The 26,449-nt window shown below is 48.4% G+C and overlaps 2 protein-coding genes across 5 annotated transcripts in view; both read left to right on the forward strand.

The window, feature by feature from the left end:
• CARS1 (cysteinyl-tRNA synthetase 1) overlaps positions 1 to 26,449 on the forward strand; it is a 125,819-nt gene that overhangs the window by 8,502 nt on the left and 90,868 nt on the right. The gene's annotated exons all lie outside the window — the stretch shown is intronic.
• LOC118907332 (uncharacterized) lies at positions 837 to 26,232 on the forward strand. 3 transcript variants are annotated; one of them, XM_057506721.1, is made up of 10 exons: positions 837 to 1,418; positions 13,139 to 13,265; positions 14,837 to 14,965; positions 15,483 to 15,594; positions 17,049 to 17,122; positions 21,609 to 21,692; positions 21,809 to 21,934; positions 22,421 to 22,446; positions 22,841 to 23,116; positions 25,365 to 26,232. In XM_057506721.1, exons 1-9 carry the CDS (start codon positions 933 to 935, stop codon positions 23,060 to 23,062), a joined length of 1,386 nt encoding a protein of 461 aa, XP_057362704.1. In that variant the 5' UTR covers positions 837 to 932; the 3' UTR covers positions 23,063 to 23,116; positions 25,365 to 26,232. The 3 variants fall into 3 exon arrangements, with proteins under 3 accessions (XP_057362704.1, XP_057362705.1, XP_057362706.1); XM_057506722.1 differs by lacking the exon at positions 21,609 to 21,692 and having other exon boundaries at positions 25,365 to 26,231; XM_057506723.1 differs by lacking the exons at positions 22,421 to 22,446; positions 25,365 to 26,232 and having other exon boundaries at positions 22,841 to 22,968.

Genomic DNA, 26,449 nt, shown 5'->3' on the forward strand with positions numbered 1-26,449 from the left:
AGGTGGTGTCCCTGCAAGGGGGCTCAGGAGAGCACCCAGGGCCCTGTCCTTGGGGACCCCTCTACCTCGACCCCCAAAGCCTCAGGACAGAATGGGGCTCGGGCCAGGGCCAAGGAAGGGGCAGGCAGGTGCCGCCATTCCAGCCCTCATGCCTGCCATGGGCGGCCTGGACTCCCAGCACTGGACTTCCCCCAGAGGGCAGTGTCCCCAGAGCAGCTCTGGGCGCCCGCAGAGAGTGGGTGCCCCGGAGGTGATAGTTTCCTGCATCTCAATGCCAGGGTAGGCTGCTCTGGACAGGAAGCCCTGGGCCACCGAGCCTTGCACCCCACACCCTGGGTCTTTTCCCAGCAGGACTGGCCTTCCCCAGTACTATCTGACTCACCAGCTGTCACCCTCTCCTCTGCAGCCTCAGAGGTGCCTCCAGAATGTTCTTTATGTCCTTGGCATGCCAAGAACTGTTCTAAATCAACAAGGAAAGGGAAGCTGGGTAGTACAGTCCCATAGGCACAGGGGGCATTGTCCACATCTTGAAAGTAGCAAAAATCTGGACATGATTTCTGAGTATACAAACGCCAGATGATGCGGGAGTCCAGAGCTGTGCCCTCACCCCCAGCCCTGCCCAGTATTCCCATTCTGGCTCCCTTGACAATGTGCCTGTGTGGCTCTTGGGGCATCTGGGAGGGGAGGAGAGGAGGTACGGCTGTCCTCGACTGAGCTGTTGAGGATGCCAGCCCCAGAGACTGTGTGGCCATCTTGCCCCCACGGCAGCAGTTAGTCTGGCTTTCTCAGAGAAACTGCATCACCCTCTCACCTCTGGTTACCAGGAACTTCCGGTAAAAATAAAGGCTGGGCAAGGGGGTGGCTGCGCTGGGGATCCACGGGAGGACAGCTTCCCGGTGCCAAAGGAAGCAGCAGCCTGGCCCCTCCTAGGGATGGAGCCTGCAGGAGAGGGGCCGGGGCTGCGTCCTGCCCAGCCGCGCGAAGGACGGGCCCCCTCCCCCTGGCTCCTCCGCTGGCCGCCCAGCCCGCTGGAGACCGACTCTCGGCCGCGCGCGAAGAGCGAAGGGGACGCGGGGCAGGTGACAGCTCGCAGCGCGCAGTGGCCGAGACGCGCCTACGTGACGGGGAGGGACGGGCCGCGGGCGCAGGACCGAGCTGGGTGGGCGGAAGCAGAGCGCGCTCCACATTCTCGGGATCGTTCTCGCCGGTTGCAGCGGCCTCCTCGCATCTTCTACCCAGAAACGCTTCCGCTTCTGGGCCCCGCCGGCAGGCCGGTCACCATGGCTCGGAGGACGGTCACCACGACTCCAAGATCGGCTGGCGGGCAGGTCACCGCGGCCCCCGCGGCCCCGAGGACGGTCCCCACGGCCGTCGCTCCGCTGCTGGAGCCCGCGTTGGCACTGCTGTTCCAGGCGCAGGTGGGCCTGCGCGCGGGCCGGGGCGCGCGTCCCGAGCGGGGCTGGACGGGCCGGAGGGCCTGAGCCCTGGAATCGCGCCCGCTCGCCAGCGGGCCAGGGCGCGGGGTGGCCTAGAGGCTCTCCGCCTGGCCGGAGGGGCCTCGCCCGGCACTGCCGGGGAGGGGGCGCGGGGTGGGGGTGGGGCCGGTGGGGGATGGGCAAGGGGCAGGGGGCGGTCTTGGAGGGTGGGGGTGGGGGGGCCAGGGGTGGGGGGCGGGCGACCTTCTTCCTCCCAGTTTCCACGCTGCCCGGAAGCGGCAGCGTAGTAATGTTGGGGGCACGTTGTGTACTTTCCTCTGTCCTTGTCCCCGCTGCAACAAAGAACTGAAGGGCAGAGGTGCAGTAGTGAAGCAAAGTAAAAGTCTTATTTAAAGTTACTTAAAGAGAGAAAAAGTTCAGCAGGCGACCTCAGGGAGGAGAGGCGCCTTGAAAGGTTTAAGTTTTATTGAAAGAGAGAGAGTCTACTTGCCAAGTGCGGGTGACCCTAGAGAAACGCACTGAAAGGTTGGGGATTCCCCCTTCTAAGGATTTTTCAGGAATGTGACTAAGGGCTGGGGGGTGCAGACTTCTTAAGTGTTCTCTGAATATTTAAAATTAACTTAACGCAAGGAATGTACTGCTCTGATTTCTCCTGGGATACCTGCGTCTTTGCCTGGGAGCAGATCAAAAAAGACTGCCTGCCCAGCCCCCAAGGTGGGCTGAGTTATTGTCTGTTTGCTGAAGAGTAAGTTAAGAATCTTCTTAAAACAAAGAAAAAAAAAGAATCTTAACTTCCTGGGTATTAAAATGCAATCTTTAAAATGAAATCCTTTCTGCCTTTTATTATGTTGTTTACAGCTGGGCCTGCTTGTTAAATTAGTTGCTCAGGTTGCAAATTACTTGATTAGGGATGAAGGAAGGAAAAAAACACGATATAGGTAAAGTTAAAAAATAAGCTGGTCTTGCACGATTAATACGACAAAGACATGGGCTATGCTGAAGTAGCCTCCTTTATCTGGGGAATGTATGAACATTCCAGGCCAAGTTACTCCTGGCTTTTGAGCTTTAACTGATTAACTCATTAACTCTGGGTCTTTTTAGTGGGCTTTGCTGGCCTTACTCTCTTTCCACCCCGTTCATATCTATTTTCCTGCCTAACAGTAAGGGACCGTTTCATTCATTTATTTTTTTAATATGGAGGATATTTTTTAACAGCTTTATTGAGGCATAATTGATATACAATCACTTGCACATGTTTAAAGTGTGCAGTTTGCTAGTTTGGTGTTCTGACGTGTGTGTGCTCATGAAACCATCATCATCAGAAGAAACGTCACATCGTCACCCCAAAGTGCCCCCCTTGTGATCCCTCCCTCACCCTCACACCAAGGCAGCCAGTGAGCTGAGTCCCTTGAGATTGTTTGCGAAGCTTTGGAAAAGTTAAATGTGTTATGAAATAAGATACACATTTGTTAGGAAAGAGTATAAAACCTAAATGTGATTTACTCCCACTAGGATGTTTAAGCATTTTAACAGTAAGGTATTAACGAAGGGCCACGTGGTGGAAGCTGCCCGGGCTGAGAGTGGGGGTGGGGGAATTGATGAGGGCCTGGCGATACCTGTTTGAGTTTTTAAACCTACCAATAAAATTAAGACAAATGTAAAGGAAAGATATAACTGGCTTAGGCGACGTCCTGGGAAGAGAGTGAACCCTGTAGTACTCAGCCAATGAGGAAGCAGGGGAGGGACTCGCGCACTAGGAGATAAATTACTGGCGCCAAACTCCCCAGGTGTGCCTGCCCACCAGACACCCGATCTTGCAGGACCGTCGTCAAAGCCTCGCTCTGCTGTTCTCTTTGTCTCCGTGTTCACTTATTGAATTTGGACCAGTGAGTGTGTTTCTCACACATTGATTCTTAAGTGTTCATCTGTACTAAGACTTTAAAACAGTTTTATTAAATCTGAACATTTGCCCAAAAGTGGTAATTATTTGCCTATAAATATGGTTTGGAGAGAAATCAATCTCCTTTAAAACATTTTCAACATTGTTTTTGTTTGCTTTCGAATGATACTAATTTAACATTGAATTTGAACATAAGATATTTGGCCTCTGGCTACTTCACAATGAAATGACTTGTGAAAGGGAAATTTTGTAAAGCACTGCAAAGAGAATTTACTAAAGCTGCTTCAACATGACTTTTGATGTCATGAGAAATCCTGAAATAGAGAAAATATCTGGTACCTTTACGGTTTTATATTGAGCTGACCTTAAATTTCAATGCCATTAAAAAAAACCACAAAGTCAGGTAGAAAAGACCTCTGCAATAAGGCACCTTCTCCCCCAACCTGATGGTAACACTGCTCTGCAGAGTAAGCGACTTCAAGCCGTTTCTGATCAGCAGTGGTTTCAGTTTCAGCAGGACCCCTAATAAAATCTTTCAGTTCTTTTTACTGCCGGACTTTTGGTTCTTGGAAAACTGCCTAAGTGCCTACTGCTTGAGGTGTACTTCATAAGGAAGTCTGTTGCCAACCCGCCCACATTTTCTGTCTCAGTCTTTCTAATTACATCCATTTGTAGATGCATATGCTAGCAGAGGGTTTTCCCAGCTAGAATACAGCAGTCACACTGTGTGTATACGCAGATTGAGTAAATTAAAGCTAGGGACTGTTGAGTTCGCATCCCCTCTTTTTTCTTTCATCTATCCTCTTTTTTTTCTTTCAATTACAATTTCACTTTTTGTATGTACTTACAATTGCACACAGTTTCTGCTGTCCGCTAGCCACTTTTTCCAAAGCTTCTCCAGAGACAGGCAGTGCTGGTCCTTGTCGAGTTTGATGCTTAGGGACCACCCTGCAGGTCAGTATGCACCTCACTCCTTTAATCTGTCATAAATCTTCAACTGCAGTTCACAGGGCAATCAGTGAGACGTCTTCCCCTACCATTCCAAATACTTCAGCGTTAATGTGGCCTCCTCCACATGCCTTTTTCAGAGTTGGGCTTGTTGCCACATATGACATTTTTGACCAACATCTGAAGACCATGCAGTGGGTATCCATTTGAATCTCTGGGCATTCTGGGAATCTAACCTGCATAATGTGTAGCATGATTGTTTGTCCTCCAACTGGGGTAAAACAAAAGAATCCTAATCCTTACCCCAGGAATCTGTAAGTTGACTACACGATCCAGTCACAAGTTTCTCATGTGTGTTAGGTGCTTCCAGAAATCTGTATTCACCATGTCTTGCTCTGGCAAAGGTACCTTTGGTATCAGAGTGCTGCTGGCCTCCCAAGATGAGTTAGGACTCTTGCTTCTTCAGTATTTTGGGAAGAGTTTAAGAAGGTTTGATACAAGTTCTTCTTTAAATGTTTGATACAATTTACCAGTAAAGCCATGTAAACCAGAGCTTCTCTTGGGAGATGTTTTGGTGACGGATTCAATCTCCTTACAGGTAGTTAGAGGGGCATTTAGATGTTCTGTTTCTTCCTGATTCTGGCCTGAGGGGTTCTGGTTTCTAGGAACTTGTCCTTTCTAGGTTACCCAATCTGTTGACATGTAATTGTTCATGGTGCTCTCTTATGATCTTTCCCATTTCTGTAGAATCAGTAGTAATTCCCCCACTTTCCCCACTTTTTTGTAGCCTAATAGATGGCCTATCCTGGAGATATCCTGCATCCATTTGAGAAGAGTATTTCTTTTGCTGCTGGGTGGAGTGTTCTGTCTGTGTCTGTTCGGTCTAGTTGGACAATTGTGTTTATGTCCTTATTTCCTTATTTGTCATTGTGTGGTTGGTCTGTCTGTTATTGAAAGTGGAGTATTGAAGTCTTCAACTATTTCTTTAGAACTCCCTTCAATTCTGTCAATTTTGCTTCCATGTTTTGAGGGTCTGTTATTAGAAGCATAAATGTTTATAATTGTTATATCTTCTATCTCAACCCTTTTATCAGTATATAATGTCTATGTCTCTTAAAGCAGTTTTTTGCTTAAACTCTATTTTGACTGATACTTGTAGAGCCATTCTAGCTGTCTTTGGTTACTATGTGCATTGCTATCTTTCCCCATCCTGTCATTTTCAACCTATTTATGTATTTGGATCTAAAGTGAGTCTTGTAGACAGCATTTAGTTGGATCATTTAAAAAAAATCCATTCCTCACTCTCTTTTGATTAAAGAGTTTAATACATTCACATTTAAAGTAATTACTGTGAAGGAGGGACTTCTGCCAGTTTGTTATTTGTTTTCTGTGTAATTTACAGCTTTTTAAAAAAAATTTATTTATTTTGTTGTCGTTAATCTACAATTACATGAAGAATATTATGTTTACTAGGGTCCCTTCACCAAATCCCCCCCACAAACCCCACTGCAGTCACTGTCCATCAGCATAGTAAGATGCTGTAGAATCACTACTTGTCTTCTCTGTGTTGCACAGCCCTCCCCGTACCCCCCACCACATTATACATGCTAATTATAATGCCCCCTTTCTTTTTCCCCACCCTTATCCCTCCCTTCCCTCCCTTTCTCCCCAGTCCCTTTCCCTTTGGTAACTGTTAGTCCATTCTTGGGTTCTGTGATTCTGCTGCTGTTTTGTTCCTTCAGTCTTTGTTCCTATAGTCTTTGGGTTTGAGGTGAGTCTCTTGTAAGCAGCATAGAGATGGGTCTTGCTTTTTTATCCATTCTGTTATTCTGTGTCTTTTGATTGGTGCATTCAGTTCATTTACATTTAGTGTGATTATTGAAAGATATGTACTTATTGCCATTGCAGGCTTTAGATTCGTGGTTGCCAAAGGTTCAAGGTTAGCTTCTTTAGTATCTTACTGTCTAACTCAACTCACTTATTGAGCTATTTTAAACACTGTCTGGTCATTCTTTATTTTTCTCCCTTCTTATTCTTCCTCCTCCGTTCTTTATATGTTGGTTGTTTTATTCTGTGCTCTTTTGTGCTTCCTTTAACTGCTTTTGTGGGTAGTTGATTTTATTTTTTGCCTTTAGTTAGTATTGTTCCACTTTGTTTGCTGTGATTTTATTTTCTCTGGTGACATCTGTTTAGTCTTAGGAGTGCTCCCGTCTAGAGCGGTCCCTCTAAAATACCCTGTAGAGGTGGTTTGTGGGAGGCAGATTCCCTCAACTTTTGCTTGTCTGGGAATTGTTTAATCCCTCCTTCTTAGTTAAATGATAATCGTGCTGGATACAGTATCCTTGGTTCAAGGCCCTTCTGTTTCATTGCATTAAATATATCATGCCATTCTCTTCTAGCCTGTAGGGTTTCTGTTGAGAAGTCTGATGATAGCCTGATGGGTTTTCCTTTGTAGGTGACCTTTTTCCTCTCTCTGGCTGCCTTTAAAACCCTGTCCTTGTCCTTGACCTTTGCAATTTTAATTATTATGTGTCTTGGTGTTGTCATCCTTGTGTCCTTTCTGTTGGGAGTTCTGTGTATTTCTGTGGTCTGTTCGATTATTTCCTCCCCAAGTTTGGGGAAGTTTTCAGCAATTATTTCTTCAAATACACTTTCTATCCCTTTCTCTCTCTTCTTCTTCTTCTGGTACCCCTATAATACGGATATTGTTCCTTTTGTATTGGTCACACAGTTCTCTTAATATTGTTTCATTCCTGGAGATCCTTTTATCTCTCTCTGTGTCAGCTTCTATGTGTTCCTGTTCTCTGGTTTCTATTCCATCAATGGCCTCTTGCATCTCATCCATTCTGTTTATAAATCCTTCCAGAGATTGTTTCATTTCTGTAATCTCCCTCCGGACTTCATCCCTTAGCTCTTGAATATTTCTCTGCAGCTCCATCAGCATGGTTCTGAGCTTTATTTTTAATTCTTTTTCAGGAAGACTGGTTAGGTCTATCTCCTTCTCAGGGTTTGCCTCTGTGATCTGGGTCTGTATCAATTTCTTCTGCCTTTTCATGGCGATAGATATATTTGTGGGGAGCTGGCTCATGTGTTGGGTAAGAGAAATTCCCTTCTTGCCAGTTTGTGGCCTTCCTCTCCTGGGAGAACAGCAGCCTCCAGCGGCTTGTGCTGGGCAGCTGCGCGCAGATGGGGCTTCTGCTTCCTGCCCGGCTGCTATGGAGTTTATTTAGCTCTGCAGTTGCTGTGGGCGTGGCCTGTCTCAGGCCGCTGCTCGGATATGGCAGAGCCGCGTTGGAGGGGGAACAGGCGGGAGGCTGTTTATCGTGGTGAAGGGGGTTCGGGCGCTCAGAGTTCCCCAGGATTCCCAGCTGCTAGGCTAAGTGTCCCGGGGCACTTCCGTCCAGCTGTGTGGGGTCCCTGTCCCTTTAAGACTTCCAAAAAGCACTCGCTTTTCTTTGTCCCCGGGGCGCCGGCTGCAGGGACCCGCTCACAGGTCTTACTGTCCTGTTTCCCTAGTATCCAGGACCCCCCGCATGCACTGTGTCTGCGCTCTGGCCCGGATGGCTTGGGCTGGGTGCTCGGCAGCCCTGGGCTCCGTCTCCCTCCCGCTCTGCCTGCTCTTCTCCCGCCGGGAGCTGGGGGGAGGGGCGCTCGGCTCCCGCGGGGCCGGGGCTTGTATCTTACCCCCTTCGCGAGGCGCTGGGTTCTCTCAGGTGCGGATGTGGTCTGGATATTGTCCTGTGTCCTCTGGTCTTTATTCTAGGAAGGGTTGTCTTTGTTATATTTTCATAGATATATGTTGTTTTGGGAGGAGATTTCCGCTGCTCTACTCACGCCACCATCTTGGTTCTCTCATTGGTATAATTCAATTTACAGCTTTTTTTGGCCCTCATTTTCTGCTTTACTATCTTCTTTTGTATTTATTTTTTTGGTAGTGAAAGTTTTAAATCGCTTCTCATTTCTTTTCAGGTGTGTCACGTAACTATTTTCTTTGTCATTATCTTAGAGATTACCTCTAACATCCTAAAATTATAACATCTAATTAATGCCAATTCATACCGCCAACAGTGTACGAGAACTCTCCTCCTAGGTAGCTCCATCTCCATCCCCTCTATTGTTAATGTCACAGTATCACATCTTTATTGTGTGCCCCAAAACATTAGTAATTGTTTTCTATGCATTTGTCTCTTAAATACATAGAAGATAAAAAGTGAAGTTATAAACCAAAATTATAATAATGCTAGTCTTTACAATGTCTTCATATTTACTTTTACCAGAGATCTTTATTTCTTCATACAGCCTTGAATTACTTTGTGGTATCCTTTCAAGAGGAAAGGATTTCAGCAGGACTCACTTGAGCATTTCTTGCAAGGCAGGCTAATGCTAACAAACTCCCTCAGCTTTTGTTTATCTGGAAATGTCTTTACTTCTCTTCATTTTTGAAGGACAGTTTTGCTGGATAAGAGTTGTAGGGTGACAGTTTTTTCCTTTGAGCATCTTGACCATATCAACCCATGGCCTTCTGAATTCCAAGGTTTCTGATGAGGAATCTGCTGATGATCTCATTGAGGACTCCTGCATGTGAGGAGTCATTTCTGTCTTGCTGCTTTAAAGATTTTGTGTCCCTCTTTAGACAGTTTGATCGTGTGTCTCTGTGAGTCTCTTTGACTTTGTCCCACTTGGAGTTGGATTTGCTTCTTGGATTTATAGATTCATATCTTGTATCACGATCAGGATGCTTTAGGCCATTATTTCAAAAAATCCCTGCCCTTTGCTGTCTCTCTTCTTCTGGGACTCCCAGAGTGCATATGGTGGCCCATTTGACAGTGTCCTGCAGGTCCCTTAAGTGCTGTTCACTTTTCTTTCATCTTTTTCTCTTCCTCAGACTCCCCATAATTTCAGTTGTCCTATCTTCATGTTCTCTGATTCTTTCTTCTGCCTGCTCAAATATTCTTTTGAATCTCTCTAGTGAATTTTCTATTTCAGTTGTGTATTTTTCAGCTCCAGAATTGTTTAGTTCTTTTTTAAGTTATCTTTCTCTTTATTGATATTTTTGTTTTGTTCATATATCATGTTCCTGATTTTGTCCATTACCTTCCTTAGCTTTTCAAGCATCCTTAAGCCTGTAGTTTTATAATTTTGTCCAGTAAGTCTGCCCTCTGGTCTTCCTCAGGAACAGTTTATGTCATTTTGCCTTTTTCCTGGGAATAAATAGGCCATAGTGTCCCAATTCTTTGTATGCCTTGTGATTTTTGTTATTGAAAACTGGACATCTGAATCTTACTGTAACTCTGGAAACCCTTTCCCCAACTTAGTTTGGTTGGTAGGGTGTCCGTGCTGGGGGTCAGCCTCAGATATGAATTCAGGTTCTTCTGAGTCCTTGCTGGGCCTGCATCTTTTCCTGGGCATGCACAGTGACTTTTTTAATCCCCCTTGAAAGGAAAAGAAGGGGTGCAAACTCAACAGTCTGAGCAGGTTTATTGCTCAACCTGAGAGGGAGCAGAACAAAGGCGTCTCTTACAGGCTAAGAGGCTTTTTATGGCCAGGTTCTTTTGGCAGGAGGGGTCAGGGGAAAGGAGGGCCTGTGGCTTGCTGACGTGTCCTCTGGAGAATGCTTGTAGCCCAGGAAAGATGACACCTAGGTCTCTCTGAAAGAGTGGGTGGGCTTATTCAAAAAGGCAGCACTCCTGTCCGGGTTCTGTCACCCCCATACCTTAATTCCTCATTATCTACAGAGGATACATTCCATGACCCCCAGTGGGTGCCTAAAACCCCATATATATACTATTTTTTCCTATATCTATATACATATATGATAGGTTTATTTTGTAAATGAGGCATGGTAAGAAATGAGCAACAATAACTAATAAAATAGAATATTTTTAAGTAATACACTGTATAAAAGTGATGTGAATGTGGTCTTTCCCTCAGAGTATCGTATTATACTAGACACAGTTTTTCTTGTGCTGATGCAAGATGGTGAAATGCTTATGAGGTGATATAAAATGGGGTGAGTAATGTAGGTGTGGCACAGCGTGGGGTACTACTGACCTTCCGATGCTAGGTCAGGAGGAGGATCATTTGCTTCCAGACCACAGGTAACTGAAACCACAGAAAGTGAATCCACAGGTAAGGGGTGGGGGGCTACTGCTCCGGCTCTTTAAGTCCCTCAGAAGCTGCTTCAGCCAGGGAGGTCTGTAACAATGTCTGCCCAGCTCTGTTGTCCACACCTCTGCAGTCAGAAGCAGCCCCCAGTGATCAGGGCACAGATGCCCCATGTTTGGGGGGCAGGGTCCTTATTTCCCACCCTGGCTCCCATGAGGTGCTCCCGGAACAGGTGCCCAGGGCCTCCCCTCAGGGTGGGAAGGGGGTGGGTGGACCGCGGCTATTATGCTAAGAGCTGAAATTAACCCAGATTCACTGAGATTTACCTGCCAAGCTTTCCCCTAGGAGCTGTAAGCCAGGGAGGGACAGGCCCTGCCAGTGCACCTGTGTAGGTGAGGGGGTGGATTCCTGGTGCCCCCCTGACATCACTCTGGGACATCTCAGAACAACATTATTTCTTTTTAAAGCAATTTAATGGAAGATGAGCTGCTTTTCTTCTATCAGAGGGCCTAAAGATTACTGGATTTTGGAGAAGCAATTACCCAGAGGGCCTTCGATGTTCCCAGCAGTGTACTACTGTTAGGCAGAAAAATAGATAAGAGCTCGTGGAGGGAGAATAAGGCCAGTAAAGCCCATTAGAAGGGACTCAAAAGTTTAACTGGGTAAAACTAGAGGGCCAGAAGACTCACTGAGTGAATGACTTTAATCGGTTGAAACTCTAAAGGCCAGGAAGGAGTGACTTAGAATGTCCAGGATATTCCCCAGATAAAGGGAAGTATTGGAGCACAGCACATGTCTTCATTGTATCAATTAGATGGTGTCATTGTAAAATCTGCTTTAGCCTGCTGAAAGGCCCAGCTTATTCTTTAATTTAACCTATATGCTGTCTCTTCCTCTTCCTCCGGCCCCTAGTCAAATAACTTTGTAACCAGGGCAGGAGACAGACCTCAGAAGTGTAAATAAACCCGTGTGGACAAAGAATGCTGAGTCACCTGTCCACGTCATGCCTTACGCTGACCCTACCCCCAAAGAAACCCCGTAAACACCAGACTCAGCACCCTCAGGTACACCTCCTCTCTGAGGTGGCCCACACTCCCCTTCAAGTGTGTCACTCTCTCTGTCCTACTCGGGATAAGTAGGGAAGGGCTGCTGAGAGCTCTGATTTGGGCCTGCAAGTTCCCACTGCCGGGGCGACCCGACGGGACCGCAGCTGTGCTGTCACGCTCCTTAGCCTGCCCAAAAGTCTCCTTTCTCTTTGCCTAAGGAAGTTCTCAGGACGTCATCTCACTCCACCCAGTGCTCTGCGGCTCCCCCAGATCCTGGGGTGGTCGGGCTGAGTTCCCACGCTGTGCAGATTCAAGGGGACGCTGGGGAGGGATTAAGCCCTTACTGCCAAGCAGCTGTTTAATGCCCTCCCCTTGCTCCCTCTGTTTTCCCCTCCTCTCTGCTTTATTCAGGTAAACCTGCCTTTGTCTGTCTTGACGCTGGGCCCCTCCTCGTCTGGAGTGTATTCAAGGGAAACTTCTACTCTGCTTCACTGCTGTGTCTCTGCCCTTCAGCTCTTTGTTGTGGCGGGACGAAAACCGAGGAAAATAAACTTAACGTCCCCCAACTCTGTATCTGTGATCCCATGGGTGTTTGGAAACCTATTTACTAATTTATTAGGTAAAAGTTTCAGAGAGGTGAGGGAAGCTTCTGAGCTTTTTGAGAAGACTTGTTTGGAGATGCAGAGTCTGGGCAGAGTCTCGGAAGGACACAAGCCCACATGCCCGCTGTGCTGCCGCTCGAGGATCTGATGGGCAGCTGAGCCCACGGTCCAGCTGCATTAGCCTTCCGATGGGACCACTTTACTCCGTTGCCTGAATATTAATGCTCGTTAAGTGCTTCAACACCCCTCTATTTATTCCTTGTGTTAATTGCACCATGCTCCCTAAGATCATCTCGGGAGGCTGCCAACTTTGGAGTCCAGGTGCCCATGGCCACCCTCCATCCCCGTCACTTTCTCTCCTAAGATCAAGCCGAAGATGACTCACCACACAAATGCTGCCCCCACCCCCACCCCCCCGGCAATATTGTCACAGCCTGGAAGATGCTCAGCTGCCACCACCCCAGCCTTTCAGAAGCCCCCTCCCCCAGCCCCCAGGCTGCTTCTCTGGAGAATGCCAGGGCTGAGACCCTCTGAAGGGGCCCCCTCTGAAAACGCAGCACAGTTCTGTCTGGGCTTCTTTCTGCCACGTCTGGCCCGGCCCCTCCTCCTCCAGGAGGCTGCTGCCCCTCTGTGCTTCCAGGCTTGATGGGGTGACAGCTGCCTCACTTTCTGTGCTCCCCCAGTCCACATAGCTCTTTGCCATTTTAATGTCACTGAATTCTTGTTACCTGTGAGCCCTGTGCATGGTAGCACCGCCAAACGCAGGAGTCGGAGTGTGAGATGGCCCATTCCCTAGCCCCACATGCCCTTTGCTCGTGCCCTTCCCGTGCCCCGGGCCCTAAGGGAATGGGCTGCAGGGCTGTGCTCTTTGCAGGCTGGGGTGTGTACGGTGAGGAGCCCTAGCTGTCCAGGGAGACCCTCCAGGATGGTGTGCTGACTCAGCCCCGAGCAGCCAGGACCTTGGGCAGGTCACCTGACCTCTCACAAAATCGGGGTTGCAGAAACACGTACTGCAGGGGTGACGTCAGGAATAATTAAGCAATGACTTGTGCACAGCTTGTCCCAGGGGTTTATTGGTAAAACGTTTCTTGTCTCTTCCAGCTGATGGTGACCATTGCCACCAACTCTGACTTGGTTTTCGAGCAGAAGCAGGTAGCCCCTGCCCCTGAGTCCTGCAGGCCCAATGAGTACTGGTCTGCTGGCCACTGCTGCGTATTGTGCCCGGCTGGTGAGTCCTGGGGAGGGCTTCCGTGCCTGGCAGGCCTCCCACCCCCAGCCCCAGCCCACCCAGTCTGGCCAAGGAGAGTTTGTGTGTCTGTCTGTCCCGAGTGGGAGGGGTGGCCAAGCAGCCCCTCCCAGTCTGAGCTCTCCCACCCACCTCCAGTGCCAGGAGTGACCCGGGCCCCGCCCCAGAGGGGGTCCAGGAGGACTGGTGTGGCCCTGCAGCCTGTGAGATCCCGGACCGCCTCTGGCAGGGAGGGAAGCCAGACCCAGGCAGTTAGGTAGCTTCTCAAGGTCACACCATTTGTGAGTGGCTTTGCCCAGGCTGATCCACCCTAGTCCTGTCACGCTTAGCCACAGGGAGCACGTGTTTCTGGATTGGGGGTCCCCAAGGCCAATGAGTGTCTAGAAGGTCTCCTAGCATCCAGAAAAGCTGTTATTTTCACAGTCAGCGTTCTTTACAGCCGCTTAGCCTCCAGCCTCTCCGTAGGTCAAGCTGGTAGAGTGTGGCCCAGGGCCCCAGGTGAACAAAATAGGTGTTTGTCGTAAATCATAGTGCCAGCAAAGACAATCTGCTGTTGTAAACAGTGACACTCTTTCAGACTCCAGGCAGGACAGTCCAAAGGCTCGGAGGCTGCCTCCCAGGAGCCAGCCAAGGGCCAGTCCCAAAGACCTGGGTGACAGCCAAACCCACCAAGCTAACCCTTTACTGTACAGCCCTCGGGGTGGAGGCCACACCTCCTGGCTCCCCACACCCCAGCTCTGTCCCCCTGGGACAATCACGGAGATGCCCGGGGTCTGAGGGTCTATCACAGTGCAGCCAGTTCCCGTGGGGCTGGGCTTGGGCAGACGAGGGAGGAGGTTCTACTGATGTCCTGGTGGGTGGGCTTATCTGTGCTCTGAGGTTTGGGAAGTTACACCATCACTGTATTAATTTTTTCTGGATGTGCAGTAGAATAAATACTTGTCTGCTAATGTGAAAGGCATTCTCCAGGGCCACTTAAGTTCCTCTAACGTGGCAGCGATGGGGGCTGATGGAGGCAGATGAGATGGAAAAGGCCCCAGAGGAAACTTCCAGAAGGAAGAACTGGCTGGAGCTTAGCAAACATGCAAAGGGGACCCATGCCAGCCAGGCAAGGTGCTTAGAATGGGACATGGGACATGTGTCAGATCTCAGACACCTTCAGAGGAGACCCAGGTAGCCCTCCTGGGAGGGGCTGATGACCCAGAGCGTCCACGTAGCCATCCCCTGCTCTCGTTTCCGACTGTGGCAGTGGGCGGCGGTGGGGGGGCCCTTCTGGGAGCCCTTCCACTGAGCCTGGACAGGATGCTTGCTCCTGGTAGGCCTCAGTACCTGACAGGCAGAAGGTGGAGGTCACCAGCAGTTTGGCACTTCGTCATGTTGGAGAAGTCCTAACATTCCAGGGATTATTTTGATCCCAAACTCCAAGACTTAAGTATTTATGTTTCCTCACCGGAGAGGCAAGCTCCCAGGGACCGGGTGGGAGGCAGCACACCGTGAGGCCCCAGGTGTGCCCTGGCGACAGGCCTGACCGCCGCACCTGGCCCTGTGCACAGGTACGTATGTCAGCGAGCCCTGCAGGAGCCCCCACAGTGCCGGAGTGTGTGTGAAGTATGACACAGGGACATTCACCTCGTTCCCTAATGGCCTTGATTCCTGTTTCCTGTGCGACCTGTGCTCCAGTGGTGAGTCTGTGGCTACAGGCGCCTTCCTTGATCTGGAAACCTGAGGCCCCTGGACCTGGTGGTCTCCAGGCTAGGAATGTGCCCTCAAAAAGTCTTTCACGTTAAGTCTAAGTATTCAGCCCAAGGGCGTTCACTGTTTATCTGGGAAATTTCAGGGAAAGCCAAATGCCTATTAACTCAGCACTTGGGTAAAGAAGAGATGTGCGGCCACAGAACTCCACGCTCCCTGCCCTGGTGGTAGCCGTGCACAGTGTCCCACCCCTGGTAACATGAGACTGCGGTTCCAAGTGGCACCTGCAGGCCCTCTGAGCCAGCCAGCGGTTCTAGGAGACAAGTGGTGAGGTCGCGGTGAGGCTCCCCCAGCAGTGCTCTGTAACCCCCAGGCCGCCGCAATGCGTGTGCTGTGGCTGGTGGAGTTCCGCACCACGGCCGCACTGTTCCGAGTTCTCATGGGGGTCCAGGAACACACACGAGGACGGGCGGGCCCTCAGACTGACCGGTCTTCCCTGAATTGCAGACGAAGAGATGGTGGTGGACTGCACATCAACCAGCAACCGCGTGTGCCGCTGCCAAACTGGTCATTTCTACCGCCACAAAGACTTTTTTGACTTTTGCAGCCCTTGTAGCACGTAGGTGACACTCGCAAAGGTGCCTTTGGCGGGGATGGGAGGGGGCCCAGGACCTGGACTTGTGTGGGGTTGTTCTTTCGGAGCTGAGAGCCGGTAGGACGTGTGACTTCTGACAGGTGAGTTCAGTCAGCATCGGCCCGGGGACCACTCATGCACCAGCCACTGAGGTTCTTGTTTCTGGGCCGTAACATCGCGCTGATTTCCAGGTTATTTCCTGTTCGGGTAAATCCCATTTTACACCCTTCTTTCTTGTTCCTGATTCCTTTTCCAGTTTTGACGCATTGTTCGCCTTTTTTGCGCCTTACTTTTTCTCAGCTTTCCATCCCCCTGTCTGCCTGTCACCTGTCACGGAGCCTGTGGCCCTCGGTCCCCTGCTGGACTAACCTCTTCAAGGTCTGCTGCAGCTGTCAGTGCACAACCCCCGTCACTGCCTGCCCACCTGGCTTCTGCCCCGCGCCTCCACCTCTCTCCATGTGCCTCTTTGCTTTGCTGATGGGCATCCTCACATCACAGCCTAGGAAAGGATGCAGGACGTAGACTCGGGGTGTTGCCTTTCAGAAAGGCCTTTATTCTACCTCACATCTACTGACCAGCTCTGCGTTGAATTCTCGTTGGGAAAGTACCCCCGTCTGGAATCTGGGGTCCTCATACCCGTGTTCCCTGGCATCTAAGATGCTGACAAGCCACCCGAGGTCGCACCCCAGAGGCACTGGGGTGTAGGGCCTCTCTGGCCTAGAGGACGCAGGACCTGCATACGCACCTTCTCCGGAGCTGGATGGCAAAGTGACAGGTGGACCACATTCTCAGTGCCTTAAAGGGTATCTAAACTGAGACTTCTGCGACGTTTTTTTGCTTGGTGATTCTGGAATCAAACTCTTTCATGCCCGGAGGAAGGTGGGGGACCTGGGTATGCAGGAGAGCACAGGCTGGTGAAGTGACACACAGCGATCCACAGCTGTCAGCCTCCAGGGCAGTGCAGAGGGCTGTGAGAGCTGTGAGCTCTTTTAGCAAGTCAGTAAGTCATCCTGGATCTGAACAAATCTACCTGCCACTTCAAAACTACTGAAATGAGAATGAATTGTAAGTGTGCACCTTGCAGCAGTTAGGAAGAACCCCCTATATTCCTGGGCCTTTGTGAAAAAAGTAATGCAAATGCCTTTTTCTCCAGACTATGTGCCTGCAAACAAGGCAATCAGCGTTCATGGAGGAGGAAAATGCATAGATTTTCCTCCTCTTAGCGAGAATGCTGGTGAGGATGGCCAAGCTGCTGGTGCAGGATGAGCATGTTCCTAGGGCCCTTCCTGGGATCTCTGGCCACGGCGTGCAGGGGGATGCACCCTGCTTCATGACAACCCCTTCTGGGCACCTCCTGTTGCTGATGCCAGGGCTCTGCGTGCTGGTGAGCCTGGGCAGACATGGCAGGAGCAACACTGAGGACGTCTCTCTCCCCGCAGGTGTCCCAGAGGGAGTGTTGCCCTCCAGAAATGCAATGCTACAGCAGACACGGTGTGCGGCTTGCCTGAGCCACGTAAGAGATCTGGGTGCTTTTTCTTTTTCCCAAATATGTATATTTTTTAATGAAATCCACACAATATAAAATTAACCATTTTAAAGTGAACAATTTAATGGCACTTAGTACCACCACCTCTGTCTAGTTTCAGAACATTTGGGTCATCCGCAGAAGGCATCTCTGTACCCATTAAAAGCCGACTCCCCACTCTCTCCTTCTCTCATCTCTTGTAAACACTATAACCTGCTTTCTGTAGACATACATTTTTTAAATGGGGCATTGATGAGTTGCGATATTTTTTTATGTATTATTCCCTGATCAGATACATGATTTGCAAGTATTTCCTCCCATCCTGTGGGCTGCCTTTCACTCTGTCAATTGGGCATTCTTTGATGCATAGAAGTTTTTTATTTTCCTTATGAATTTTAGAACTATTTGCTGTAGTTCATTGAAGAATGCTATTGGTATTTTGTTAAGGATTGCATTGAGTTTGTATATTGCTTTGGGCAGGATGGCCTTTTTGACAATATTAATTGTTCCTATCCATGAGCATGGGATAGATTTACATTTATTGGTGTCTTCTTTAATTTATCTCATGAGTATCTTATAGTTTTCAGAGTACAAGTCTTTCACCTCCTGGGTTAGGTTTATTCTTAGGTATTTTATTCTTTTTGATGCAATTGTAAATGGAGTTGTTTTCCTGATTTCTCTTTGTGCTTCTTCATTATTAGTATATAGTAATGCAACAGATTTCTGTGTATTAATTTTGTATCCTGCAACTTTGCTGAATGTAGTTATTCTACTAGTTTTGCAGTGGATTGTTCAGGGTTTGTTATGTGCAATATCATGTCATCTGCAAACAGTGACAGTTTAACTTCTTCCTTACCAATCTGGATGCCTTTTATTTCTTCGTGTTATCTGATTGCCGTGGCTAGGACCTCCAATACTATGTTGAATAAACGTGGGGAGAGTGGGCATCCTTGTCTTGTTCCTGATCTTAGGGGAAAAGCTTTCAGCTTCTCGCTGTTCAGTATGATGTTGGCTGTGGGTTTGCCATATATGGCCTTTATTATGTTGAGGTACTTGCCCTCTATGCCCATTTTGTTGAGAGTTTATCATGAATGGATATTGAATTTTGTCAAATGCTTTTTCTGTTTATTGTACTCTTTTTTCTTGGTAAGTCTGGCTAGGGGTTTATCTATTTTGTTGATTTTCGCAAAGAACCAGCTCCTGGTTCTACTGATTCTTTCTATTGTTTTATTCTTCTTGATTTTGTTTATTTCTTCTACTGGCTTTGGGCTCATTTGTTCTTCTTTTTCTGGTTTCATTAATTGTGAGTTTAGACTGTTCGCCTTAATGTTTTTAAAGTGTCAGTGTACAAGTATCAAGTTTGTACAGGTTGGAATGTGTTTTTCCTTCACCTATTAAAGTTTTACATGTTAAAAAGAGCTTCCTCTTACTCCCAATGGGTACTCGACCTTGCGCACGATGTCCTTGGGAGGTGATATGCACAGGGGAAGACTAGGACCCCAAGGATGTGATTTGTGGGAGGAGGGGCTCTGGAATGGGGATCAGGGGCCAGAGAAGCCTCTCCTCCCCTGGGTTTATATTCTTTGTCCCTGGGAATGACAGTGCTGTCCACCCATTGCTCAGCTCAGAATGGGAGCCCCACCCTTCCCTCCTCACTCCAAACATCGCCAGGCCTTGGAAATAGTCACACATCAATCAGTCCACTTATTTCCATCCAGTGCCAGGTATCTTCAGCTTCCTGTTTATCATTAAAGTAAGTCCCACAGGTTTTGGGCTGTTGTATTTGGTTTTCATTTGTCTCCAGGTATTGCCTGGTCTCTGTTTTAACTTGTTCACTGATGCATTGATAATTTAGAAACATGTTGTTTAGCCTCCTCCATGTCTTTGTGGACTTTTTTGTTTGCTTTGTGTGATTTATTTCTAGTTTCATACCATTGTGGTCTGGGTGCTTGATGGAATTTCGATCTCTGAATTTATTGGGGCTCTTCTTGTGGCCTAGTAGGTGATCTATTCTTGAAAATGTTCCATGTGCACTTGAGAAGAATGTGTATCCTGCTTTTGGGTGTAGAGTTTTGTAGATGTCTGTTAGGTCCATGTGTTCTATATTGTTCAGTGCCTCTGTCTCCTTATTTTCTGTCTGGCTGATCTGTCCTTTGGAGTGAGTGGTGTGTTAAAGTCTCCTAAAATGAATGCGTTGCAATCTATTTCCTCCTTTAATTCTGTTAGTATCTGTTTTACATATTTAGGTGCTCCTATGGTGGATACAAAGATACTTATAATGGTTATGTTATATCCTCTTGTTGGACTGACCTTTTTATCATTATTTAATGTCCTTGTCTCTTGTTACTTTCTTTGTTTTGAAATCAGTTTTGCCTGATACAAGTACTCTAAGTCCTGCTTTTTCCCCCCCTGTTGTCTGCATGGCATACCTTCTTCCATCGCTTCACTTTTTAGGCTGTGTGTGTATGTCTTTGGATCTGAAATGAGGAGCGTTTTATTTTCGTTGCCTCATTTGTCTGTTTTTGCTTTTGTTGCAGCCAGTGCAGAAATCACTGCCAAATTCAGTATCATGAAGCTTTTCCTCTGTTTTCTTCTAAGGGTTTTATAGTTTTAGCTCTTATACTGAGGTCTTTGATTCTAAGTTAAATTTTGCTATAGTGTCAAGTAAAGGTCCAGGCTCATTCTTTGTCTGTGGATACCCTGTTTTCCCAACACCATTTATTGAACAAGCTATACCTTTTCCACAGAATGGTCTTGGCTCCAGGATTTATTTCTTTAAAAAAGTTTTTTAAATCCATTAGCAGATGAATAAGTAATAAATGCAGGGTATTCCAACATACATACATACATGTCTGAATATTATTAAGCCATACAATGGAATGAAGTGCTGACACACACTGTATGCATGGACCTCGGCATGACAGAGTTTGAATGAAGCCACAGTAAAGGTCACATGTCATGATTCCATTGGTATGAAATGCACCGGACAGCAAGTTTGTAGTCAAAGAAACAGACCTGTACACTTAAAATGGTTAAGGTGGTCGATTCTATGTATGTGTAATTTGCATTTAAAAATTATTTTAAATAACTTTTAACACAATTTAAAAATAAGGAAATAACCTCTTGAGGAAAAGTGGCACCTCCCCATCACTACTGGAGGCCTGAAACCATGGAAAGCCAGTGTGTCATGTGACACCCCCCCCCAAGTTAAGGGCTCAGTCCCACAAGACTGCCCCCCTTCAGATGCCAATCAAAGTAATGGGTCCCTGGGTTCCCCACGACTTCTGTCCGACTTGGCTACAAATCAGAGGAATGAATCAGAGGGCATAGCATCGCCTCTGCCTGGATTCAGTCATTTGCTGAAACAGTTCACGGAAGTCAGGGGAACACTTTCTTCCTTTTACTGGTTTATGGACTTGGGGCGTGGTACCCACTTGGCACTAGGTGAGTTCGCCAGCTCGGAAGCTCTCCAAACCCCATACTTTGGGGATTTTTATGGAGGCTTCGTCACGTAGGTGTGATCGATTATTAATCATTTCCAGCCTTCCTTCCCTCCCCAGAAGATGGGAGTGGGGCTGAGAGTCCACCTGCTAACCCTGGCTTGGCCTGCCAGTGACCAGCCCCCATCCGGGAGCCCTCCAGAGCTGCGCCATCAGGACATCCCCTCAGGGTAGGCATCAGAGCACCATTTCCTCAAATAGCTGTGAGGCTGAACAAATCCTTCGGGACCGTCTAAGCTCTGCTACCAGCATGCCACCCTGGGACAGAGGTCAGGCCTACTCGCCCTCAGGTATGCCAGCCTGGGGCAGCCTCCCCTCCCCCAACACACACCTCCAGGAGAGGCAGGCCAGCCGGAAGAGGCCTGCGCACTGGGCCTCTTCCCGTGTCCACCAAGCCAGCTAGCACAGATGTTTGTTAATTTGCTCTTTTCTCCCCCAGTTTTATTGAGACGCAATTGATGTACAGCACCGGATAAGTTCAAGGTGGGAACGATGATCACATCAAGTTTAGCTAACATCTGTCATCTCGTGTGGGTACCAAAAAGAAAACGGATTCTTTTTCTTGCAGTGGGAACTCTTAGAATCTACTCTCTTAACAATTTTCAAATATACCAAACAGCAGCGTTAACCACAGTCATGTGCCATACGTGACACCCCAGGACTTAATTATCAATACTGGAGCTTTGTGCCTTTGACCCTCTTCATCCAGTTCCCTCACCCCCACCCCAGGCTTCTGGTAACCATCAATCTGGTTTCTTTGGGTTTTTTTGTTTTGTTTTTTTTGTTTTTTTCGATTCCACATGTAAGTAAGGTCATACCGAATTTGTCTTTCTCTGTATGACTTATTTCACTTGGCATAATGCCCTCTAGGTCCATCTAGTTGTCACAAAAGGTGGGATTTCCTCCTTTTTTATGGCTGAGTAATATTGTACTGTGCATACGCACCACATCTTCTCTGTCTGTTCATCCTTCAGCGGACACCAGGCCGTCCCCGCCTCTTGGCTGTTGTGAATATTGCCGCCATGAGCAAGGGCTGCAGGTGTGCCCCTTGCCTTCGGGTAACTTCCCAGAAGTGGGATTGCTGGACCTGTTTGTGCGTTCTTTATCCTGTGGCTGCTCAGGAAGCAGCCAGTATCGGACCTCATTGTGACGTCTCGGTTTCCTCCCCTTGCAGTGCGCAGACACCGGTGGTTTTTGATCGGGAGCTTTCCTTTTCTTCTGGTTATTTTGGTCTTCACCTTTGTCTACGCTGCAAAACCAGAAGACGGCATCTCGGCTGGGTGCCGTTGTTGCCCTGACGGTATGAAGCATCCCATCAGACCGCTGGACGGGAGAAAGTGACAAGCTGGACTGTGGGGCAGGTCCTGGGGGGGCCTGAGTTATGACAGGGCCTGACCTTTGCTCGCCACCATCTGGCTCCCATGTGCTGAGGCCCCTCCTAGCCCTGGGGAGGACGTGCCCCTGAAAGTCGTCGCAATGCTGGGGGCAGCGAGCCTGGTCAGTGGAGTCCCAGGGCAATCTCAGCGGCAGGGTAGGTCCGGGCAGGCTCAGTGGGAAGGAGGAAGTTGGCTGCCGGCAAAATGGTGCAGAGAGCTGCAGTTCCCTGGGAAGTTCCAGAAACTGTGGAACTAGATGGCGCAGTCAGCGAGGCCTGGCCAGGCTCATTCCTGCAGCCTCCCCGGGGAAGCCCGGGCGGTGAGGAGGACCTCAGCCACCCCCACACCGTGGGTCACAGGGCGGACTCCCTGCCATCTGTTAACCACAAGCCTGCTGTCTGTGTTCACAGGAGCCAGCGATAGAAGCGAGAAGATGGTAAGTGCAGCCCGGGGCGGGCAGTGCTCCTCCCGCCAAGGCTCGGCCAGCCCTGGGGTTGAGAGGTAGCCATGCCAGCTCCTGGACACCTTCCATTGCCCGGGGATTAAGGCTCTAGTGGTTCCATGGCCAAACAGGAGCCAAAGGCCCCGAGCTGGAGAGCCTTAGACTCTGGCAGAGTTCACTCACAGTGGGGAAACTGAGGCACCAAAAAGGCCCCAAGGTGCCTTGGCTGAAGCCAGCCAGGCCAGTGGCCAGGCAGAGCTGGGACCATGCTGGCCCCGCAAGGTCCTGCTGTGCCTGCTCCAGAGCCTGCCACCTCAGGGTCCCTGGGCCCCGACCTCCCCAGGGCGCGTGTGGCTCATCACACATCTCAAAACATCTTGTTTTTTAGTTGACTGATAAGTTAGCATGCAGCACGCCGTGCAGCCAGATCCATCATGCAGGGCCTCCGGTCCTCACGGTGGAAAACCGGGGCCTGTCTGCAGACGATTTACATATGGTGTCTGAAGCCCCGACCTTCACCAGCACCTGGGGGAGCCTGGAAGATGTCAATGGCCTGCAGGCTGCAGCAAGTGAAGGAGGCCAGGCCCCAGAGCAGTCGCCCGTGGCCTGACCCTTCCGTGTCCTTCTGGACCTGAGGGTCAAGGTCCTGACGTACCTGGAACAGGTGGGAAGACAGCTGTGAGCGAGTCTGAAGTAATAGCAGCAATGACAGAGTCTTTCCCAGCCAGGCTGCCCCCAGCCTCTCCCAGAGCAGCCCCTTAGGGCTCCATTAACCCCAGTACCACTGAGGACCCCGAGGACAGTGAGGTCACCTTGCTGGCCCCTACCCCTGCTGGTGAGCAGCAGAGCTGGGCTGGAAGCCGGGCGTGCACGTGACCTCCTCCCGAGGCGGAGCACGTGTGCCAGCGCTCGGCCAGCTCTCCTGCAGCTGTTCCTCTGTCGGGGAGTGGGCAGGGTGACAGAGGGGGGCTGTTAGTTTCCTGTGGCCACTGGCAAAAACTACTACAAAGTGAATGACCTAAAACCACAGAAGTTCATTCTCTCACAGTCCGGAAGGCAGAGGGCCAAGATCAAGGTGGCACAGGGCTGGGCTCCCTCCAGAGGCCCCAGAGAGACCTTTCCCTCCCTCTTGATGCCTCTGACAGTGTCTGGCAGTCCCTGGCTCGTGGCTGCGTCGCTGCAGTCCCTGCCTCTGTTGTCTTGTGGCCGCCTCCTGCATGTGTGTGTCTCTCTGCCCCCTTGTGGGCACCGCCCTCCTTGAGGGCGCCCTCCCCTCGGCCGGATCACATCTGCAGAGGCTCTTTGCCAAGTGCACCCACGTTCTGAGGTTCCTGGGGATGTGAGGCTGAGGACAACGCTGTCTGTCCCAGGATGGAGTCCTTGCAGTGCCAGGGAACGTGGAGCCAGGGTCTCACCGAGAAAGGAAATGATAGGCCAGTTGGATAATCTTGTCGAAATAAAGCAAAGCCAGCTCCGTACTTCATACCTTACAGAAAAACAAATTCCATGTGCATTCAGAACTTAAAGAATGAAAACCAAAACCTTACACTTTTGGGATGTATTGGAAGTATTGGAAAGTACATCTATCAATTCAGGTGAGGGAGGATTTCTTAAATGAGACATAAAAGGAAGAGACAGGATAAATTCAGGTATGTTAAAATCGAAAACTTTTGAATATCAAGAAAAAGACCATGTTCAAAGTTAAAAGGACCAGTGACGGACGGGAGTACTATTGTCAGTGTGTTCTTCAAGTCACCCATTCTTTACAGGGTTATCTACAGAAATCGCTGCATAAAGACACACACATACATTTTTCCCGTATTTGCTTCTTTTGAATCGTCTGATCTGATAGGAATCTCTTGTCATTTTAGATGGTACCCCAGATCTCTTCCGTGTCACTCTTATCATATCTTTCTGTGAAGAAAAGTCTTGCTCTTGATAGCATCAAGCCCACCAGTTTTTTGCTTTACCTGTTGTGGTTTTTGAGTCTTGTTTACGAAGCCCCTCCCACATTTCAGCCACAAATATATTGCCCTGTGTCTTTTTATTCAGCTTTACAACTTTATGTTTTCCAATTGCTATTTAATCCACATGGACTTCTTCTCTGTGTACGACGTGAGGTAGGGATTCAGTATACGCTGGGTGTTTGGGCTTCTGTGGGGCCACAGCCAGTTTTCCAGAGGGCTCCAGACACCCTCTGCTCGGCATACGTTAAGAGCAGTAGAGTGAGAGAGAGCCTCATTTAAATTAAAGTCTTATTATAATTCTAAAAAGAATGTTTGCCTCTATTCTATGATAACACTAATTTCTGTAAGGAAGGAAATTATGTGTTTGGTTTTGATAAGATAGGTGATAAATGTGGCCAGACAGAGGCTTGGTAGGCAAACATTATGATGCCTTAGGGTCAGTATTATGTTCACTGCGCATTAAGCTGATCCTCTAATCTCTCAGCCTCAACCCTTAGTGGTAAATATTCTCATCTTCGTTTTACAAATGATGAGACCAGGGTGCAGAAGTTTAAGTCACTGGACCAAGTTTATCAGGCAGAGTAGATGAAACTGTATTGTGGTGACATGAACTCAGAAATCTAGTGGGTTAATGTTCTAGGATCCCTCTGCTCTGTGGGGGGACCTCAGGGACACAGAGTCTGGGCACCCACCCCCACTCCCAAGGACTTCGGACTAGAATTGGCATGTATCATGTCCACTCCACCTGCTGATAAGCGCCAGGCCTGTGGCCCCAGCCTCAGCCCACAGTGGCCGGGGAGGGGGTGGCGGGCAGACTGGCCAGGGAGGATTGCTGAGGCTACTGTCTGTGCCACTGGAGTTAGATCCAGACTGGGAGGCTTGGTCTTACTTCATTTCTAGTCCCTTGTAAGGCATGCAAATGGCTCCTCTCATCTTCTTTTCCAGCCACCTCGAGAAGTTGCTGCCTATTTGTGTAACAAGTTCCGGAAAGCCAAAGGAGGAGACCTCTGAATTCACCTGCCTAATAAATGTATTGGAGGAACATTAAATCATGCTGGGCAGATGGTGGGATAGATGAGGAAAAGCAGCAATTTTTTTTTTTCTCATTAAAAAAACTTCTATTCATTGAAAGGCAACATTCAGAAAGTGAAAACAATACATAGATTTGAACATGCTATTTGCAGTATATATAATCAAGAAGAATTAATATCCAGAATACAGACAGAACTACAAATCAATAAGAAAAAGACAAACCAACAGAAAAATGGGCAAAAGATACAAACAGGCAATTCATAGATGAGTGACTATAGTCAACAAATATGAAAAAATACTCAACCCTACTAATAAATCATGGGTGTATAAATCAAACTATCATGAGAATCCATTGCCCACTTTTCAGATTTTAAAAAAAATAATCTGACAATACTAAGGATTAACAACAGAATTCTTATACACACCTGTCAGCTCTGTATACTTCTACAGTCACTTTGGAGCACTCTGTCATCATCTAATAAAGTTGGCAATGTGTATGTAACCCAATAATTCCACTTCCTAGGGTGCCCAAAAAGGCAAGTAAAGGAATGTTGACAGTAGTGTTGTTTGTAACAGCAGGCAACTGGAAACACCTAAATATTTATTAAAGGAGGAGATAAACTTAAAAATTGTGGTGTGCTCATTACTGTTATGGGATGAATTGTATCCCCCTAAATCTGTATGTTGAAGTCCTAACCCCCAGGACCTCAGAATGTGACTGTTTGAAGATAGGCAGTTTCAGAGGTGATTAAGTTAAAATAAGGTCCTATGGGTGGGTCCTGATCCAATATGACTGGTGTCTTTATAAGAAGAAGAGGTTAGGACTCACACAAGGCACAGATTGGGGGATAAACATGTGAGGACACAGTGAGAAGGTGGTCATCTGCAAGCCAAGGGAAGATACAGCAGAAGAAATCAGATCTACCAACCCCTTGTTCTTGTATTTCAAGCACTCAGAAGTGTGAGAAAACAAATTTCCATTGTTTAAGTCGCCTACT

The sequence above is a fragment of the Manis pentadactyla genome, chromosome 9 (genome assembly GCF_030020395.1).
Source record: "Manis pentadactyla isolate mManPen7 chromosome 9, mManPen7.hap1, whole genome shotgun sequence".
NCBI classification, from domain to species: Eukaryota; Metazoa; Chordata; class Mammalia; order Pholidota; family Manidae; genus Manis; species Manis pentadactyla.